Source organism: Cebus imitator, unplaced genomic scaffold (genome assembly GCF_001604975.1).
Source record: "Cebus imitator isolate Cc_AM_T3 unplaced genomic scaffold, Cebus_imitator-1.0 Scaffold170, whole genome shotgun sequence".
NCBI classification, from domain to species: domain Eukaryota; kingdom Metazoa; phylum Chordata; class Mammalia; order Primates; family Cebidae; genus Cebus; species Cebus imitator.
The window spans coordinates 2,011,082-2,030,431 of record NW_016107485.1 but is presented as its reverse complement, the minus strand read 5'-3'; the positions used below and the strand labels follow the sequence as shown (position 1 = coordinate 2,030,431).

At 52.7% G+C, this 19,350-nt stretch overlaps 2 protein-coding genes across 7 annotated transcripts in view; one reads left to right on the top strand and one right to left on the bottom strand.

The window, feature by feature from the left end:
- ZFHX2 (zinc finger homeobox 2) overlaps positions 1 to 11,333 on the top strand; it is a 38,247-nt gene extending 26,914 nt beyond the window's left edge. The window contains exons 5-11 of the mRNA XM_017544630.2: positions 68 to 308; positions 1,603 to 1,677; positions 2,047 to 2,105; positions 3,995 to 4,195; positions 4,823 to 4,949; positions 5,121 to 8,597; positions 8,859 to 11,333. Coding sequence (XP_017400119.1) covers positions 68 to 308; positions 1,603 to 1,677; positions 2,047 to 2,105; positions 3,995 to 4,195; positions 4,823 to 4,949; positions 5,121 to 8,597; positions 8,859 to 9,838 — 5,160 coding nt within the window. The 3' untranslated portion in view covers positions 9,839 to 11,333. The remainder of the gene's footprint in view (positions 1 to 67; positions 309 to 1,602; positions 1,678 to 2,046; positions 2,106 to 3,994; positions 4,196 to 4,822; positions 4,950 to 5,120; positions 8,598 to 8,858) is intronic.
- THTPA (thiamine triphosphatase) overlaps positions 1 to 19,035 on the bottom strand; it is a 49,626-nt gene extending 30,591 nt beyond the window's left edge. Inside the window, exons 1-3 of one of the 6 annotated variants that reach the window (XM_037744327.1) lie at positions 18,939 to 19,035; positions 18,482 to 18,599; positions 17,406 to 17,583 (exon numbers count right to left, since the gene is read on the bottom strand). In XM_037744327.1, coding sequence (XP_037600255.1) covers positions 17,406 to 17,550 — 145 coding nt within the window. In that variant the 5' untranslated portion in view covers positions 17,551 to 17,583; positions 18,482 to 18,599; positions 18,939 to 19,035. Of the gene's footprint in view, positions 1 to 15,959; positions 17,370 to 17,405; positions 18,255 to 18,481; positions 18,625 to 18,938 lie in introns of those variants that run through there. The other 5 variants (XM_037744328.1, XM_037744326.1, XM_037744329.1 and 2 more) reach the window with 5 other exon arrangements.
- Between the last annotated feature and the right edge of the window lie 315 nt (positions 19,036 to 19,350).

The following is a 19,350-nucleotide window of genomic DNA, read 5'->3' as shown; positions in this document are numbered from 1 at the left end:
TAAAAAACTCCCCTGAGATCTGGGGTGTCCCTTCTGGGCCTGAGCCAGCCTCTTCCCATGGTTCTAGTTTCTGCTGGAAATGGAGGGAGCGGAGGCAGGGGCAGAGCTGGGGCTATACCACTGCCTGTTGTGTGCGTGGGAGACACCCTCCCGCTTGGCTATGCTACAACACCTGCGCACACCTGCCCACCGCGATGCCCAGGCCCAGAGGCATCTGCAGCTGCTACAGAATGGCCCAACTGCTGAGGAAGGACCCGCAGCTCTTCAGAGCATCCTGAGCTTCAGCCACAGGCAGCTCCAGACTCCCGGTAAGGAAGAGGGGACTGGAGAATAAGGGCTGGGCAGGGAGGGCAGCAGGATGTGGGGAGCAGGGGGGCTGCAGAGTTAGAGATACAAGGAAGAAGTGGGCCTGTGGGCCATCTATAGCAAATGGGAAGAAGCTGTGAAGGTTAAGACAGAATGGGGGCATCAGGCACCATGGAGGCTACCTTGAGAGGAGGGGCAAAGAAGGGCAGGAGCTTTGCTGGGTAGATGACATAGAATAGGAAGGTGGTGAGGAGGAACCACCTAGTGATCCTGAATAGTGACTAGTGTCCTAGTAATGCTGGGGGGTGACAGGCGGGAGCTGGGTGGGAAGGAGAGGGAAGGTAGAAAAGAACAGAATCTGGTTTGTGTTGGGCCAGGGCTTTTTGGAAGGAGATAGGAGCTGTGGGCATGATCCAAAGGCAGCAGGGATGGGAAGAGGCCCCTGACAAGCTTCCCAGCCTCTTCCTGTCTCCTAGGAGGTCTTTAGCCCTAAGGCTGGGCTTAGAGTCACCCTTAGGCAGCTGAGGTTGTACCAGCAGAGGCCGGGAACAGCCAGCCAGGCACCATTGATCCCGAGGGTGCAGGAGGAGAGCCTGGAAGGGGCTGCCAGAGGTGGGCATGGGCGTCGGGCTTTGTAGAGCCAGTGGTGGGCAAGGGTGAGGACATGGGGAGCAGGAGCCAGGAACACGCAGCATTGACTGGTGCTAATTGAATTGCCAATATGCTGGCTGGAGTTAAGTGCCGGAGGGGCCCAGATCAATAGCTAACGATCCCGGCGCAGGGCTGAATGGAGTTAAGGAACTTTTAACACTTTAATTAGGCTGCCACCGAAAATAAATTCCTACACATCTGTCAATTCTTACTTGAGTGGTAATCTCCTCTCCCAGCTAGACCTGCCACTTCCTGCTCACCACAGCAGCTGCTTCCATTCAACTGAGGCTTCCTTCTTGAGTGCCTCTCCCACATTTCTGGGGCTTCCCACTTCCTGGGTCAATTAAGACTAGGAGCTGAGTTTGGTCTTGTTTCTGCTGTCTACCACTGGACTTCTACAGAAGGACAGGAGCTGGACTCTCACAAAATGATCTCCTAGGCCCTACCAGTTCAATTACTGTAATTTTCCCTCTACCTTCTGTGTAGGTATTTCTTTTTGTTGGCTTTTCATACTCTCCTGCCTGTTGATTGATCCATCCATTTTCTCCTTCATTGACTTGCTGCTTGTCCTGCTTCCTCTGCCCTATGTCCTCCCTTCCCTGATGCTGAATCTCTTTAAGCTGACTCTCTCCCCATCCTACACAGGGAAGGCACCTGTCACCCCCATAGCTGAGCCACCCACCCCTGAGAAAGATGCCCAGAACAAGACAGAACAATTGGGTGAGTTGTTCATCTGGTCTTTTTTCCCTCCCTTCCCCTCAAGTACTCCTACATTGAGACACTCATGGGGCCTTGCAGTAACCCAGGAGCCAGCGATGTCTGTGCTGAAGGAGCAAAACTGATTAAAGAAAGGGCTCATCAGGGGGACGGGAGGCTGAGCCATGGGGCACTAGGCACTTCTGCCCTCTTTGAGAACTCAGATCTGACCATCCTACTGACCCGGAGTCATCCCTTGACAAGACTCACCTGCCTACTGAGTTTCCTGCCCTTTCCCTAGTTAGTGCCCAACTCCCTACCCTGGGGGCTGTCTGCTACAAATCATCTTGAGGGTTGTCAAAGTTCCTTAATCTCCTTTCCTTTCATCCTCAGCTTCAGAAGAGACAGAGAACAAGACTGACCCTTCCAGAGACAGTGCCAACCAGACCATGGTCAGAACTGGGGTAACTGGGAAGAGCTGAAGTGGGGGCCTGGCTCTGAGATCTGTTCATATTTTGAAGGCAGACCTAATTTGTCATGCTTTGACTTATTTCACTCAGAATAGCACAGTTAAGAAATTCCACCCAGGTCCAGTTCCACATATTCAGCACCATGTGGGGCAGAGCTGGCCCAGAAGAGTCAAGCACGGAGGGAGATGACAGGAGGGAGACAGGAACTTGTGGGATTGGAAATGAGGAAAGGAATTGTGCTAAGAGTAGGAAAGAGTGCGGGTAGATGCTAGAAGGAGGGGAGGAAAGCAGTAAATAAATGAAAAGAGAAAGGCAAAAGCAAACAATCAGCTATGACCAGCTCTTTATCCCTCAGTTAGGAGCAGAAAGACAAGACACCGGTGTTCCTACCCTACAAAAAGCCCTGAGCCTACATGGAACTGTCCTGGCACCCCTTACTAAGGGTAGAGGCACCAACCAAATGATTCAGGCTGACAGCATGTGCCACAAATCTCTAAATCACCAGGACTCAGAGCTAGGCAGCACCCAGGAATGGCAGCTCTGTGGGCTGAAAGTTGGTTCTGAGGGCATTCCCAACCCCTGGTTTGAGATGCCATCCTATGCCTCATAGCTCTCTAAGCTGGACTGCAGTATGTAGCACTTATTGTTATTGCAATATTCAATTTATTGCATTACTGCAAGCTGAAGTAATGCCTTACGTCCTCAGCATCTTTTCTTCCTAACTCCTGCTCCCGCCAACAGACCTCTCCCAGATGTCTGCTCTAGGGGCTAGGTGCATTAAGATGAGCATGTGGATCCCCTTCCCTTACGGCCATGCCCTCCCTGACATGCAGGCCTGTGCCAGCCTGGATGCAGACTGGACAGGGTCTGGCAGTCAGGTGATGATGGGGCTCTGGCAGCCTCACCCCTCTGGAAGTATGGCTGAAAATGAGCTGAGAGGGCTGGGCCAGAATTTTCCTGGGCCACTAGGGGAGCTGTCATGTTTATTCACATTACGATGAAGGAAAAAAAGATGGAAAATAAGGTGGAAGCTGCTGAGCCTGAGGGAGGATAAACCGGCTTCTAAGCAGACAGGTAGGGCCCCTCTTCAGGAGACAGTTCACAGAGGCAGAGTGGCCAGGGACAGGGGAGCCTCTGGGTCCAGAAAGTGCCCAGAGGAAATGGAGTCATTTCACAGAGCAGACACAGGCAGGATAGGGTAGGTAAGAAAAGAAAACTAAATCCGAGGTGGGGGCAGGTAGGTTCAGAGCCATCACTTAGCTGGAGAGTTGAGGCCAGCAGCAAAGACTAGGAAAGACACCAAGAAAAGGCAGAGCGGCCAAGATGGTGGAAGAGGGCCAAAGAAGGAGTGCAAGGTAGCGGCCTAAGCTAGGCCTATGTCCCAATCCAAGGGAAAGCGGGAAGGAGCTAGCTCTCAGGACTGTGGCTGGAGGCTGGGTCCACTGTAATGCCTTCCTATCTGGCTAGTTCCTCTTAAATTAGGAGAGAGACGCCAGGCGCTTTGGCTCACACCTGTAGTCCCAGCACTTTGGGAGGCCAAGATGAGTAGATCACCGAGGTCAGGAGTTAGAGACCAGACTGGCCAGCATAGCAAGACCCTGTCTCTCTAAAAATACAAAAATTAGCCAAGCTTGGTGGCACATGCTTGTAATCCCAGCTGCTTCGGAGGCTGAGGCAGGAGAATTGCTTGAACCCAGAAGGCGGAGGTTGCAGCAAGCCAAGATTATGCCACTGCACTCCAGCCTGGGTGACAGACCCAGGCTCTCTCTCAAAAAAAAGGAGTGGGGGCCAGTGCTGCATCCAAAGGACTATGTAATGGTGGGTCGCATCCTTCCCTGACACTTCCTCCACTGCCCATATGTACCCTCCAGGTCTACTGCTGTCCATACTGCAGCTTCCTGAGCCCAGAGTCCAGCCAGGTGAGGGCTCATACACTCTCCCAGCATGCAGTGCAGCCCAAGTACAGATGCCCGCTGTGCCAGGAGCAGCTGGTGGGCCAGCCTGCCCTGCACTTCCACCTTAGCCACCTGCACAACGTGGTGCCGGAGTGCGTTGAGAAGCTGCTGCTTGTAGTGAGTACAGGCTGTGTGAGGATGGTCCAATGGGGCCCTTATTAGGGCTGTGCAGTGGGGGAGGAAGATGCAGGGGCATTCAGGCTAGTGCGTGTGTTGGGGGAAGGGGGCATTCGGACAAGCGCGTGTGTTGGCTGGGTGAGAATGGTCCAACTTGGCCTTGTTAGGGCTGTGCAGGAGGGGAGGAAGAGGCAGGAGCATTCAGGCAAGTGCATGTGTTGGTGACAAAAGCAGCATTTCATGGATTCAAAGTTGGATTTTAGAGAAGGAGCCTCAGAACTGAGCTTGTCTAGCTGCCTCAGAGATGAGAAGACTAGGCTTCTGTTTCACTTTCATTAAGTCCTGAGAAGTGCTGCTGAACAGCGGGTACAGGCCTGCCAGACCAGGGAGCCTCAAAGAACAATGACTTCTGGCTTGGGGAAAGAGGGAGCCAAATAGGAGAGGCAGCAGCCCAGGCTCTCCCATCTGTAGCAAAAGCAGCAATTAGGTGGGAGGTTTGTCCAGACAGGAGGCTGGATCTGTGGAAAGGGAGCTCAGTACAGGTATAGGTACAGGGCAGATGGGTCAGGAGTACCACAGAGGCAGTGGGCGGTGGTGGTGATGCCACTAGGCTCTTTCCCATTGCAGGCTACAACTGTAGAGATGACATTTACAACCAAAGTGCTGTCTGGACCCACATTAAGCCCTCTGGATGATGGCCAAGAACCCCCCACTCATGGGCCAGAGCCTGCACCCAGAAGAGACCAGGCAGCAGGTAAGGAAGGGAACAATAAACCTCCCAAGGTACCAGGAAAGGGGACGTGGGCTCCATGGGCCAACAAGGTCTGAAGATGACTGAGGCCAAGGCCAACTCCCTGACATTGAGTGGGTGGGGTCTGGCTTAAATGAAGTTCCTGCTCATTGTACCTTCTTCTCTCTCCCTTAGAAGGCCCTAACCTGACCCCAGAAGCCAGTCCAGATCCTCTTCCTGAGCCTCCCCTGGCCTCAGCTGAGGCCCCAGACAAACCCTCGGGAAGCCCTGGTCAACCCCCTTCTCCAGCCCCATCTCCAGTCCCTCAGCCTGATGCCCAAGCTGAAGATGTAGCTCCTCTGCCCACCATGGCTGAGGAGGAAGAGGGGACCACTGGGGAGCTCCACTCTGTAGAGCCAGCTCCAGCTGATCCTCGCCATCCTCTAACCTATCGGAAAACCACCAACTTTGCCCTGGACAAGTTTCTTGACCCTGCCCGGCCCTATAAGTGCACTGTGTGTAAGGAGTCCTTCACCCAGAAGAATATTCTGTTGGTTCATTATAATTCTGTCTCCCACCTTCATAAGATGAAGAAGGCTGCCATTGACCCCTCCGCCCCTGCCCGGGGAGAGGCTGGTGCCCCACCTACCACCACTGCTGCCACAGACAAGCCCTTTAAGTGCACAGTCTGCCGAGTCTCCTACAACCAGAGCTCCACCCTGGAGATCCACATGCGGTCAGTTCTGCATCAGACTCGCTCTCGGGGAACCAAGACTGACTCCAAGATTGAAGGGCCAGAGCGAAGCCAAGAAGAGCCCAAGGAAGGCGAGACAGAGGGGGAGGTGGGCACTGAGAAGAAGGGCCCTGACCCCAGTGGCTTCATATCTGGACTGCCTTTCCTGTCCCCTCCCCCACCTCCCTTGGACCTGCACCGATTCCCAGCCCCTCTCTTCACCCCACCAGTCTTGCCCCCATTCCCTCTGGTGCCCGAATCACTGCTTAAGCTCCAGCAGCAACAGCTGCTTCTGCCCTTCTACCTCCACGATCTCAAGGTGGGGCCCAAGCTGACGTTAGCTGGGCCTGCACCCATGCTGTCCCTGCCATCTGCCACTCCTCCTCCACCACCGCCACCTCCAAAGGCTGAGCTGGCTGAGAAGGAGTGGGAGCGGCCCCCCATGGCCAAAGAGGGTAATGAGGCAGCACCTTCCTCACCTCCTCACCTACTGCCCAATGAGGCTGCCCGCACTGCAGCCAAAGCCCTTCTAGAAAACTTTGGCTTTGAGCTGGTGATTCAGTACAATGAAGGGAAACAAGCTGTGCCCCCTCCCCCTACCCCACCTCCACCTGAGACCCTCGGGGGTGGGGACAAGCTGGCCTGTGGGGCCTGTGGGAAACTCTTCTCCAATATGCTTATCCTCAAGACACACGAGGAACATGTCCACCGCCGCTTTCTGCCCTTTGAAGCCCTGAGCCGTTATGCTGCTCAGTTTCGAAAGAGCTATGACAGCCTATACCCACCCCCTGCAGAGACCCCCAGACCTCCTGATGGGTCTCTGGATTCACCTGCTCCCCAACTGGCCCCACCCTTCCTGGTCCCGGAGCCTGAGGCAGCGGGGATCCGTGCCCCTGAAGAGCGAAGCCGAGCAGGGGGACGCTGGCCCACAGAGGAGGAAGAAAGCTCCAGAGGGAATATTCCTCCCCTGGTGCCTGCCAGCCGCCGGTTCTCCAGAACCAAGTTCACAGAGTTCCAGACCCAAGCCCTGCAGTCTTTTTTTGAGACTAGTGCCTACCCCAAAGACGGAGAGGTGGAGCGACTCGCAAGTCTGTTGGGTCTGGCTAGCCGTGTGGTGGTGGTGTGGTTCCAGAATGCCCGTCAGAAAGCACGTAAAAATGCCTGTGAGGGTGGGCCCATGCCAAGTGGAGGAGGCACCGGGGGAGCCTCTGGCTGCAGGCGTTGCCACGCCACTTTCTCCTGTGTTTTTGAGTTGGTGCGCCACCTCAAGAAGTGCTATGATGACCAGACCCCTGAAGAGGAGGAGGAAGAAGCAGAGAGAGGGGAAGAGGAGGAAGAGGTGGAAGAGGAAGAAGTAGAGGAGGACCAGGGCCTTGAACCCCTGGCAGGGCCTGAGGGTCCATTACCAGAGCCTCCGGATGGGGAGGAGCTGAGCCAAGCAGAGGCAACAAAGGCAGGAGGCAAAGACCCTGAAGAGAAGCCTACTCCGTCACCTTCCCCAGCCCACACCTGTGACCAGTGTGCCATTTCTTTCTCCAGCCAGGACCTCCTGACCAGTCACCGCCGACTACATTTCCTACCATCTATGCAGCCCAGTGGTCCCCTGCAACTCCTAGATCTGCCCTTGCTGGTGTTTGGGGAGAGAAGCCCCCTGGTGGCAGCCACCTCACCAATGCCAGGGCCACCTCTTAAACGGAAGCTTGAGGATGGCAGCTTGTCCCCCACAGGCAGTGAAGCAGGAGGAGGAGGGGAGGGTGAGCCCCCCAGGGACAAGCGGCTGCGCACCACCATCTTACCTGAGCAGCTGGAGATCCTGTACCGTTGGTACATGCAGGATTCCAACCCAACACGCAAGATGCTCGACTGCATCTCTGAGGAGGTGGGGCTCAAAAAGCGAGTGGTTCAGGTCTGGTTCCAGAATACCAGGGCCCGGGAGAGGAAAGGCCAGTTTCGAAGCACCCCTGGGGGGGTGCCTAGTCCGGCAGTCAAGCCCCCTGCCACAGCCACCCCTGCATCCTTGCCCAAGTTCAACCTCTTGTTGGGCAAGGTAGATGATGGCACTGGGAGGGAGGCCCCAAAGAGGGAAGCACCTGCTTTTCCCTACCCCACCGCCACCCCTGCTTCTGGGCCCCTGCCTTTCCTACCACCTGGGAAAGAGGCCACCACCCCAACACCAGAGCCACCTCTCCCTCTCCCACCTCCCCCTCCACCCAGTGAGGAAGAGGGCCCAGATGACCCACCTAAAGCTTCTCCAGAGAGTGAGGCTTGCAGTCTGTCTGCAGGAGATCTGAGTGATTCATCTGCTTCCAGCCTTGCTGAACCAGAATCCCCTGGGGCTGGAGGGACCAGTGGGGGACCTGGAGGTGGGACTGGGGTTCCAGATGGAATGGGGCAGCGGCGCTACAGGACCCAGATGAGCAGCCTGCAGCTGAAGATCATGAAAGCCTGCTATGAAGCTTACCGCACCCCCACCATGCAGGAGTGTGAGGTGCTAGGGGAGGAGATTGGGCTGCCCAAGAGAGTCATCCAGGTCTGGTTCCAGAACGCTCGTGCCAAGGAAAAGAAGGCCAAACTACAGGGAACAGCTGCAGGGAGCACTGGGGGCAGCAGTGAGGGACCCTTGGCAGCCCAGCGCACCGACTGCCCCTACTGTGATGTAAAGTATGATTTCTATGTCTCCTGCCGAGGCCATCTCTTTTCCCGTCAGCACCTGGCCAAGCTCAAGGAAGCAGTCCGAGCCCAGCTTAAGAGTGAAAGCAAGTGCTACGACTTAGCCCCGGCACCTGAGGCTCCCCCAGTTCCCAAGGCCCCACCTGCCACCACACCTGCTTCCATGCCCCTCGGGACTGCCCCAACCTTGCCTCGCCTGGCCCCGGTCCTCTTGTCTGGACCAGCTCTGGCTCAGCCCTCACTGGGCAACTTAGCTCCTTTCAATTCAGGTGAGTGGGGAAGCTGGGAGGAGCTGGGCTTGAGAGAACATCCCCTTCTAATGACATGCCCTTCCTTTTCCTTCCTTATTCTTCCCATGTCCAATCTCCTGTGGCCTTCCTTTGCTTCAGGCTCTTGGGGGAAAGGAGGGAGGGAAGGGGCATGGAAATCCGGTGGTGGGAATGGGTGTGTGTGTCTGGAGGTGATCTACGTCAGGAAGAATGATGGGACAGGAGGTGGCTAACCCTTCATCCCTCCCTTCATCTTCCCAGGCCCGGCAGCCTCCTCAGGCCTCCTTGGCCTCGCCACTTCGGTCCTGCCTACCACCACAGTGGTCCAGACTGCTGGCCCAGGCCGCCCCTTACCTCAGAGACCTGTGCCTGAGCAAACCAACACCTCCACAGCAGGCACCACTGACCCTGTCCCGGGCCCTCTTACTGAGCCCTTGGGGGACAAGGTCTCCGGTGAGCAAAAGCCAGTTGCAGCCCCCACCACCTCCTCCAGTGATGCCCTCAAGAACCTCAAAGCATTGAAGACCACTGTCCCAGCCCTGCTGGGGGGCCAGTTCCTGCCCTTTCCATTGCCCCCTGCAGGGGGGACAGCACCGCCAGCTGTCTTTGGTCCCCAGCTACAAGGAGCCTATTTCCAACAGCTCTATGGCATGAAGAAGGGGCTATTTCCCATGAACCCTGTGATACCTCAGACCCTCATTGGGCTGCTCCCCAATGCCCTCCTCCAGCCACCACCCCAGCCCCCTGAGCCCACAGCCACAGCACCTCCAAAGCCTCCTGAACTGCCTGCTCCAGGAGAGGGGGAGGCTGGTGAGGCTGATGAGCTGCTGACAGGCAGCACTGGCATCTCCACCGTGGATGTAACTCATCGCTACCTGTGCCGCCAGTGCAAGATGGCATTTGACGGGGAGGCCCTGGCTACTGCCCACCAGAGATCCTTCTGCTTCTTTGGGCGGGGCCCCGGGGGCTCCATGCCACCCCCATTGCGGGTGCCCATCTGCACCTACCACTGCCTGGCATGTGAGGTGCTGCTGAGTGGGCGTGAAGCCCTGGCCTCCCACCTGCGCTCCTCAGCCCATAGGCGCAAGGCAGCCCCACCTCCAGGGGGCCCACCCATCTCCGTCACCAACGCCGCCACTGCTGCCTCGGCTGCTGTGGCTTTTGCCAAAGAGGAAGCAAGATTACCTCACACGGACTCCAACCCAAAAACTACTACTACCTCTACACTTCTAGCTTTATAAACAGATAAACCAAGATGGGGAAAGGGGAGGGCCTCAGGGCTCCCTCTTTTACCCCAAGGGGTATTTGGTGGGAGCTCAAATCCCTCACCCCACCCCCTGGCCCCGCCCACCTCATGGGAACTATTCCGTTCCCACCCTCAGTGGGCACCACACACCCCACCTCCAGCAGAGTCCTGCCTCCTCCCAATCCCCACAGACACACACACTGATCCTCATCCTCAGCTCCTTGCAAATGTAGCCCTTGCCTGTCTTCACAGACACACCCATCTTGGCACCGTGATTATTCATACATGTCTGCCTGCCACACACAAAATATATCCTTGGTTCTATCTTCCTTTTCCTCACTGAATTCCCAGCCACACCACCCCCATAAATGCATATACACACATACACATGCACACACACACTATCCCATGACGTTCCACTGAGAAAACACCAAAAAATTTTGAAAAAGAAGATAAAAAGAAGAAAAAGAAGAAACAAAAAAGAAAACCCAAGGCAAAGAAGGAGGAAGGAAAACAAACTTTGCCACTCCCCCTTTTCCTTCCTAACCCCTTGTCTAGAGCGCCATACCGCTCATAAACTCTTTCCAAATACTCAGTTGGCTCCCAAAGTTGGAGCCTGGGATGGGCAGGGAGCCCACAAAACTCCAACCAAACTGGAGGCTGGCAAGGGAGAATGCTTCTGGTTCACTCTCCCTACCCTCTCCCTCCTAACCCTCTCCTTGCCTGACAGGGGAGCCCCTGCGGCCTGGACTCTAGGGGAAGCCGCCGCCAGAAACCCCTCTGCCAACCCCTACCCTGCACCCTGGGAACTGCAGTAACTTATTCTCAAATGCTTTAAACACAGAGATACTCTCAGCAGCCGTGGGCCCGCCCCTTGTCCTAACCCTGCCACGTGAGGGTCCAGCCTCCAGAGGCAGGCACTGCCCGCCAACGGCAAATCCAAAGTTCTTTAAAAAAAAAAAAAAAACTGAAACACAACCAAAAAAACGAGAGTGAGAGAGTGCGTGCACATGCGCACGAAAGAGAGAAATGGAGAGACCAGAGGAATGAACTAAAGATAAACTTGGAAAATACAAAAAAAAAAAAAAACTCTCCCATCAAACAAGTGGTTTTTCCTATTTGTGTCACTCCCTACTCCCTGCCCCACCCCCACCCCCCAGTTTAAGGGTTTCTTTAAACCACCTCATCTTTGGAAGATCAAACAGCTTTAACTCCTTGCTCTGGGCCTGGTGGTCCTCGAAGAACTGAAGTCAGTGCAACCTTCCCCTGACTATGCAGTCTCAGAGGTGGGAGCTGGCAATATAGGGAGAAGAACCTGAACTTGGGGGGGAGAGTTCCCTGAATTGAGTATTTATTAGAATAGGTAATAGCCCTTCATTTCCAGCTATGAGTTAGAAAAGTCGGTGTAACCAAAAGTATCTTGGCAGTCCCAAGAAGAAAGGGGTGAGTGGGATATTTAATTTCTGAATCTGAGATCTGCTGCTCTTTCATCTCCTACCTTTTCCTCGAATTTACTTTTTTCACAAATCCCTAATCCTGCTGCCCTCCCTAGAGGCCCACCTTTGCTGGGTCCCTTGTTCCCCTCCCCTCAATCTCCTTTTCTTCCCCCTTGTCCTCTGCCCTTGCTCCTGCTCTCTCCAGTCCAGCCCATCCTAGCTCTTCCATTAAGCAGCAGCTGTTGGGAAGCATTCCCAAGGGAGTCGGGATCTGTCTATGAGGCTCACGGGGGTCTAGAGCTGATACGAATTGAGGGGATGGGGTGGGCAAGGAAATGACTGAAGCACAGGTCAATCTTTGATAGGGTGATATCACCAAGGGAACTGACAGAACCCAAAATAATGTTTCCTACCCCTAAGCAAATCGTTTCTGTAGCCATCAGGTGGTAATTTTGGCAACCCTAAAGCCCAGTTAAAGTAGCATGTGGTAGAGAAGTCCATGTTTTCTTTTAGCAAAGAAAAGTCTGCAAAATTCCCATGTCCTCCAGATAGTTTTTCCTGCTACTCTTGTCCCTAAGACCACTTCTCTTTCAAGGTGTTCTCCTTCCATCCACTCTTCCCTTCAGGCTGTTGCTCTATCATTATCCAATTCATATTCTCATACTAATTTGCCCAGCCCTGGAATTTAGATTTTCTGCTGTCAGTCACATCACACTCTGTGAACATGTTAATATTGAAGCAGTGGCTTATATACAGATGGGATGGGAGGGAGGAGAAAGTTCAGCTCAATCAGTAGCCCCCACATATTCCATGAGTCTTACTTTCTGTCCTATTCACTTCTAAAATACTCCAACTCTAGCAAATTAGGGGTGGGGTGAAGTTAGTTTTCTAACCTACAGCAAATTAGGTGGAGTTAGTTTTCTAACTCCACCCCAATTTCTGATACCAAAAATGCCAGTTACAAATGTAGGCAACAGGAGAGAAACTGACCACTGCGGTCTTGTGCTTTCTGCCATGTTTCTTTCCTCGCCTCTCTTGTGCCGCTCCCTCCCTGTCCTTTTCTCTCTCTTGCTGAAATTCTGTGTATAAAACTATTTTCTTAGCAGCATGTATATGAAAAGAAAGAAGCTTTTTCACTTGTGCTTTCTGGGAATGTGACTTCTGTATAAAAGTTGAAAACCAAAAACAATTAGAACAAAAATGAGAAAAAGGAAGCGTTTTAAAGAAAACATCAACAAACACCTGGCATGGAATGATTAGAGGTGTGGTGTCCTGCATCTTAGGGATTTACAGCCAGGGTAGGTTGGCTTTGGTTTGAACTATGAGTGTTTTCCCAAGAGCTAATGTAACCAGAAGTCCCAGCTCCTCTTGTCATGCAACATGATCTTTTACATCCAACACCCTGGCCTGGCAATACCACATGCAGCCCCAACAGTAGATAGGGGCTGACTCTAAGCAACTGTACTGCTTGGAGTCAGCTCTTATCTACTATTGGGACTGCATGTGGTATTGCCAGGCTTAGGAACGCTGGAATTTTGGGAGCAAAAGAGCCTAGCTGACTCTGCTGACTTAAATCAATCATGCTTCCTGAGGGGACACCATTCCATGTTCCCAACGGCTGGAAGCATTCCTCCCCAGCCCCTTTCTCAGACCAAAAGTCCTCAGCAGCAGCACTCCTACTCCAGAGAGCAATGCTAGTGGGCATTCTGGTGGACAGAAGGCTGAGTCAGCATAATCCTTTGCAGAATCCTACAGGCGAATACCAAGTCACCAGAATTAAATCATGGTACTTCTCCTGTGGACTAAGAGCCTTAACTCAAGCACTTGGCACAATAACACCTATTTTACAGTACCTACCTCCCCCACCCCCAGCCCCAGGGTTTCTAACATACACAGGTCCTTAAAGAGGCACCCAAATTGAGCTCCACCCTACTTAACGACCAGGGTCAGACAGAGAGGCAGGGGGTGAAAGTGATCCTGGCTATTTTTGCTCTAAACCAGAGTCTGTGTGAGGATGGCGTAAGGTGTCCAATCCTCAACTAGGAACAAAAATAAAGACAGCTAAAAGAATATGAGAAAATCTAAAGCCTTAATGGCCAAACAGGACAGAGTTTGCAACAGGACCACAAAAAGAAATCTGTTCCTACCCCACCTCTAGCTCTGGAGTATGCTCACAGAAGCAGCTTTAAGAACTAAGCAAGCCTTTTATTCCAGGTATAATAGCACCCTTCTGCTTAAATTCTCTATATTTGTTTCTTTAAGCCACTTTCAGGGCTTATAGACCAGATTATTGATTCTCCAAATCTCCAACACCGTGATCTGTTTTAAGACAGTCATTCATCCCTGGAAAGATATGTAAATCTGAAATACAGAGCTCCATGTATGACTGTACAAGTGAAACAAGCAAACACATCCTCAGAAACAGCAGCGGACCCCAGCAGAGGGGGCTGCAGGGAAACACACTAGTGCTAGCAAGGATGGGGCCCCATGGGCGTATGTATAAGTACAAGGGACATACCGCAAGACCATGACCTACACTCCCATAAGCAGAAAAACCCTCCAACACATGCTAATTTTCATCACACAAAAGTAGGTAGAAAAAGCTTATACACAGAGAAAAGTGAGAGGAAAAAGTAACCAGTCAGAGGAAGAGTGACCAAATGTTGAATGTAAAGTTACAGGGAGAGGATCTGCTAAGGAGTGTGTAACAACTCACCTCATGAAACAACCAGCCCTGAAAATGGATGGGCGCTGGGCCCATACCCAGCCATTTCGGGCAGTCAAGAGGGAATGGAGGGGATGGAAGCAGTGGGGGCACGCGCACGCTGCCCACAGTCACAAACAAACAAACAAAAACCCAAAACCTAAGCCAACCAAACAAAAACGCTGTGGGGAGAGGAGAGGACTTTAAATTATTCTGGACATCAGGGAAGAGATACACAGGAGGCAAATTAAGAGGAAACTTTTGGGAAAGCTCATATGATACCACCATGAAACACAGGTAAACCGCTGGGAACGGTCAGGTATTGGGGGACCATTTCTCTCAGAAGCAACCGGTCAGAAACTTGTCAGCCATGACAGCATCATTTCTAGAAGACTGAGTTAGGATGAAAGGCCTTTATACTGAGAAACCTCTTGTTACAACAAGTTTGTAGACCCAGGCTCAGGGTCTACAGGATTATAACTCAGATACACTCTGAAAAGATCAGATGAAGGCAAATTTGAGAGAGGACATTTGCAGAAGACCTAGACCATGGCCCATCAAGTTTAGGGGAAAATGGGAAGTAATCACGAAGGCAATTCCTCAAGGGAAACTACACTTTATGGGAAGAACATAAAGTCGCGTGACTCAATTGTGTGGCCACCCATGACGCTCCTTGATATACGGGACCCAGACAGCCCTCACACAAAGCACAGACAAGGAGTAAATGTCATTAGTCCGAGTATGGTATTTCTTGCCAATTCCCCAGCCACAGAGAGAAGTCTGCCCAGAAGCTAATGGAGAAGCAGGTTGAGTATAGGTAGACCAGAACAAGCTGAACCTGTCCAAGGAGAGGGGGAAAGGTGATGCAGCACCCGGGGTTGACTCATAATCCCATCCAACTGCACACACATTCTTACACAAACAACGGTGAAGACACCACAACCAGTAATCAGCAGGGGCTCAGTACTGCCCCACATCTACAAGCCCTCCCTGATACCAGACCCTGTACTAAGTCTTCTCAATTGGACGAGAAGAATGACCCATGCTGTGCTCATTTCTACATGTCCCCGCCAAGTGCTCAAACAACAGCATCCTCTGCCACTTGCTGAGTATCAGCAGTAGGCTGAGTTGTACTCTGCCAATTCCTACTTCCATTACCCAGGACCCATCCTGTACCTAGCCACAAAATCTACACAATTATGACTGGATCACAGAGAATAATTTCTTGACAATGTTCCTAACCTAGTGATTCTCAATGATGAGGTTTCAGAAACCCATGGGTAGCCAGCCATCAGAATCTTGTGGGGAAAGAAGAGTGAATTTTGAAAGTGTTCCCTAAAGGATTCTTCTGTGGTAACTACTGCCAATGAGGATCATTGTTCTAACAAGTTACATTTGCTGGATTCAGCCTCACAATCTCTCCTTTTCCTCCTACTGCTCCCACCCAAAGCGCATACACACACCCCACAACACACATATCCCAAACATGACAGCATAAAGACATGAGTAAGTTTGGGGAAGACAGATGCAAAAGGCAAGGGAAACCCTGATTGTACCGACCATCCTGTAAGGTGACTGCCATCTCTCAGAACAGTGTTTCTCAAAGTTTCAAGTTTCCACTTGCAACATGAATGCTCATGTAAAGTACATATTCCTGGATCACACCTTAGACCAACTGAATCAGAAACTCCTAAAGTGATTCTATACCCTCTGAAGTTTGAGGAGCACTGGCCTAAAAAGCTCAGCACCATGTATATCTGTGACCTGCCCCCATCTCTCCCGCCCCTAGGGACTAATCCTGCTACCCCAGGGGCTACCACACCAGGGCTTATCATAACCTCAGATTCGTCGACTTCATTACTCTGACATCATCCCCACCCCCACCCCCACCATAATGGAAATTAATCGTAGTCTTCTGCTTACGTTGGCTGTTCATCTCAACCACAGGAGAAAAGACAGAAACATTGTCCACTCACCACTTTGACTGAGTGCCTCCCTGCTTTCTCCTCTGCTGTGGAAAACACCTTGTTTCTTCTGAAGTGGCCATATTCTTCCAGAGATGCTGAAATCAGAACTCCCCCTGCCCTGAGCAGCTCAGCCCAGCATGGACTTTACTCCCCTCTGGGCAGGCCCTATCTCCCAGAGCCACCCAGCCTCCCCTCCACATCACCCACAGCCAAATCTTCCAGATCTTCTGAAGATCTGCCCAGTTACTGGGAAAGCCAAACCTACTGGAAATTCTTTCAGATGGGGACCCAAGGTCTAGTTTTGTGGGGACTGGTCTGCATCACCACAGATGCTGGTGATTCTCCTCCTAGGGCCCTTCTCCTCTACCAGGGATCATTGCTGATCCTCAGTCTCCCTTCTTGGGGTGGATTTCAAAGATACGGAAATCTATCCAACTCTAACTGGATGCCTTGCATAGTCTTTCTGGAAGGACAAGTCCCTTTGTCTTCCTAACACCTATCTACCTCTCTAGGCCTAGAGCACCTTTCCATCTTTCTAGGACTATTATTGAATATGGACCTTTTAACAAGGGAGAAAGAACCAGTTCATCTCAACCACAGCAAATCACAAGGCAGAATGAAATATGCAGGTACAAACCACTCCATCAACCAAGAGCAAGACCTGAGGGTCACTCCTTCCTACTTCTTCCCTTCCAATCTCTTCTTGTGCCATCCTGGTAACAACATAGCTGGTGGTCCTCTCTCAGCCTCCTTTTGCCCTCCTAGGGTTTATTTTTTTATTCTTGCTGTTCAAGGATATGCATGGTCCACTGGCCTCGATCCTTAGATGTGTCTACAGCCTTGCTATAGCCTGTCCCTCTGTGCTCCAGTTTCCTTTTGCATGGTGCTCAAACACTCAGTATGGTACCATCTAAATCCCTTTCTTGGGGGCAGTAAGGGTTGGAGGGAGGTGGGTATCTAGTTGGGAGGAAGGCAGAGCTGGGGTTGACCAGGGAATGCTGACTCAGCCTAGCTGTTAAGGGCATCCTCTCATGCCACTTCCTTGCACAGAGCTCCACCCAATGCCTGGCACTGCTATGTGCACAGCCCCCTCTCTCTGACTGCCGCCAAGTGGCATCATGAGCATGTTTGGTGGCTTTGGGTTTGCCGCAGTGCCAGGATCTGCAGGATCTGAGACACTGTTCACGTGCCAGTGCAGCACTGCCAAATGTGGCGGCATCCAGTTGGTTGGGTGCCAAGCAGTAGGACCCAGGTGGTGACGAGAGATGAAAGGGGGGTGAGGCAAAGGGAGGGGGAAGAGAGGAAGGTACCGAAGAGGAAAATCAGACATCTCACTTGTTCCAATTGGAGAGTCCAAATGGGATCTGCAGAAAGCTACCCTTCCCATTCTAGAGCCCAGCTCAGCAAGACAGCCCATCCCTCCTTCCACCCCAGCAAAAGTGGCAATATACAGACCAGGCAAGGGGATTTGGCCATCTTCAGCAGGGAACTGGCTGGGGGCCAGGCAGGACTGCCAGCACTCTCCATCCTTCCTCGGGGTCTTGGCAATGGTGTGCTTCCTCCTTTGTGTCCTCATGACACCCTCTGTCTGTCGCTCCATTCCCCATGCCTAAGAGGGAAGGGGAAGGAGGTCCTGGCAGAAAAAAAGTCTGGTCTCCCAAACACCCCGCCTCCCAAAATGTTTCACCTCCTTCCTTCTCACTCCTGGCACAATAGCCCTCTCAACCAGATTGGCAAGAGGCACCGTTACACTCCCCTGTTTCACACAATGCCAGAGCCTGTGCCAGGTGCCATGGGCAGTGCCAGCACCCACCCACCTCACATCTGGTCCCCTTGCTGTCTCCTTCAATGCTCTGACAAAGGGCCAGGTTGCCAGCCCCAACAAGTTCTCCCTGGGTAACAGTGGCACACTCCCTCCTCCCCGGCTCATAGACTGTTTCTTGGCGCTTCCCTGGCTACTCTCTCCACTACTTTACTTCCTCAAGCTGGAAGAGCACTAATCACCTCAAACTCCAACAATTTTTCAGAGCTGAGCTTCTAGAGGGACAGCAACAACAGAAACACAGTCCTGCCCCTCCTTTCTGCTTCCTGGATTCCCCAGTCCCCATTGCCCCAGTTCTGGGCACCGGCCTGACAGATGTGATGCCAACAGCTCCCATGTAGGGAGCCTTCCTCCTACAGCACAGGACTCCTGCCACTGCCCTCTCCACTCGCTTCCTCCCATCTCCGTGGGCACAAGGGTGGCAGCTGCAATGCCAATGCCAGTAAGCAGGCAGCATGAAGCAACTCATGCAACCTCTTCTCCCCTCCCAGGCCCCAAGCCTCTCCCCTCCTTCTTCCATTCCATCCCAATGTCCTTCTGGTTGGACACTAGATTGGCAACCGCAATGCCAACCCCCACCCATGCCCAGGAGGCTCACATACAGCACGCGCTCTTGCGTACATGTACATGCGCGCACACACACATACACACACGGCCCCATGAGTGCCAGGCAGCGGTGGCAGACACACAGCAATGCAGTGACTGGTACCCGAGGAGGCAGCCGGATTCAGCACCTGATCCAGCACCCGTTTGGGATTGGGTGGGTAGGCGGGCAGGCGGAGGGGTGATGGAGGCAGACGATGGCCCTAGGTTGGCAGCCGATGGAGCTGGGAGAATGGAGGGAACAGATGCTCTTTGCCCAGCCTCCCTCCCTCTCTCTCCCTGAGATCAGTGCCAAGCTGGGGGGATGGGGAGAAGGGAGGATGGGGGAAGGGTGGCATTTGGAGAGCTGGCAGGCAGAGGGAGCTGGGTCCGCCCAGGCTGGGCAGTGCCGGCACTGGCTGCCGCCTCTCCACTCTGCCATCTGTCTCGCTTCTCTCCCCACCCACTTTCTCTCTTTCTCTCTCTCCTTCATCCACAGCAAAACGAAAAGAGGAAAACAGGGTCTTCATTCCACCCACCCCCAACCTCTGCCAGACCCCCCTCTTTTCCTCCCCACAACTCACCACACCATACCACCACCAAGCCATCTGCGCTCTCCTCCTGGCTCAGTCACCTTCTTTCACTCGCCTTCGCCCTCACACCAGAACGGGTGCAGTTTAAAAAATATATTTATATATATATACATGCATATGTGCATGTGTGTATATATATATATATATATGTATATATATATATATATATATACACACACATACATATATACACATATATATTTTTTAAAGCAACTTAAAAGAAAAACTCTTTTCTTTGGGAATGTTCTATCCTTCTGAGTCTGGGTCCTCAGTACCAATATTTATGGCAGGCAGAGGGAGGGGACCCCGTCCTCAGCTGGTGCCCATGAATCCCATGCCAGGGAGGAGGGGTGGCTGGGGTGGGGTGGGGGTGGGGTGGGGTGGGGTATCGGGAGAGCTCTCT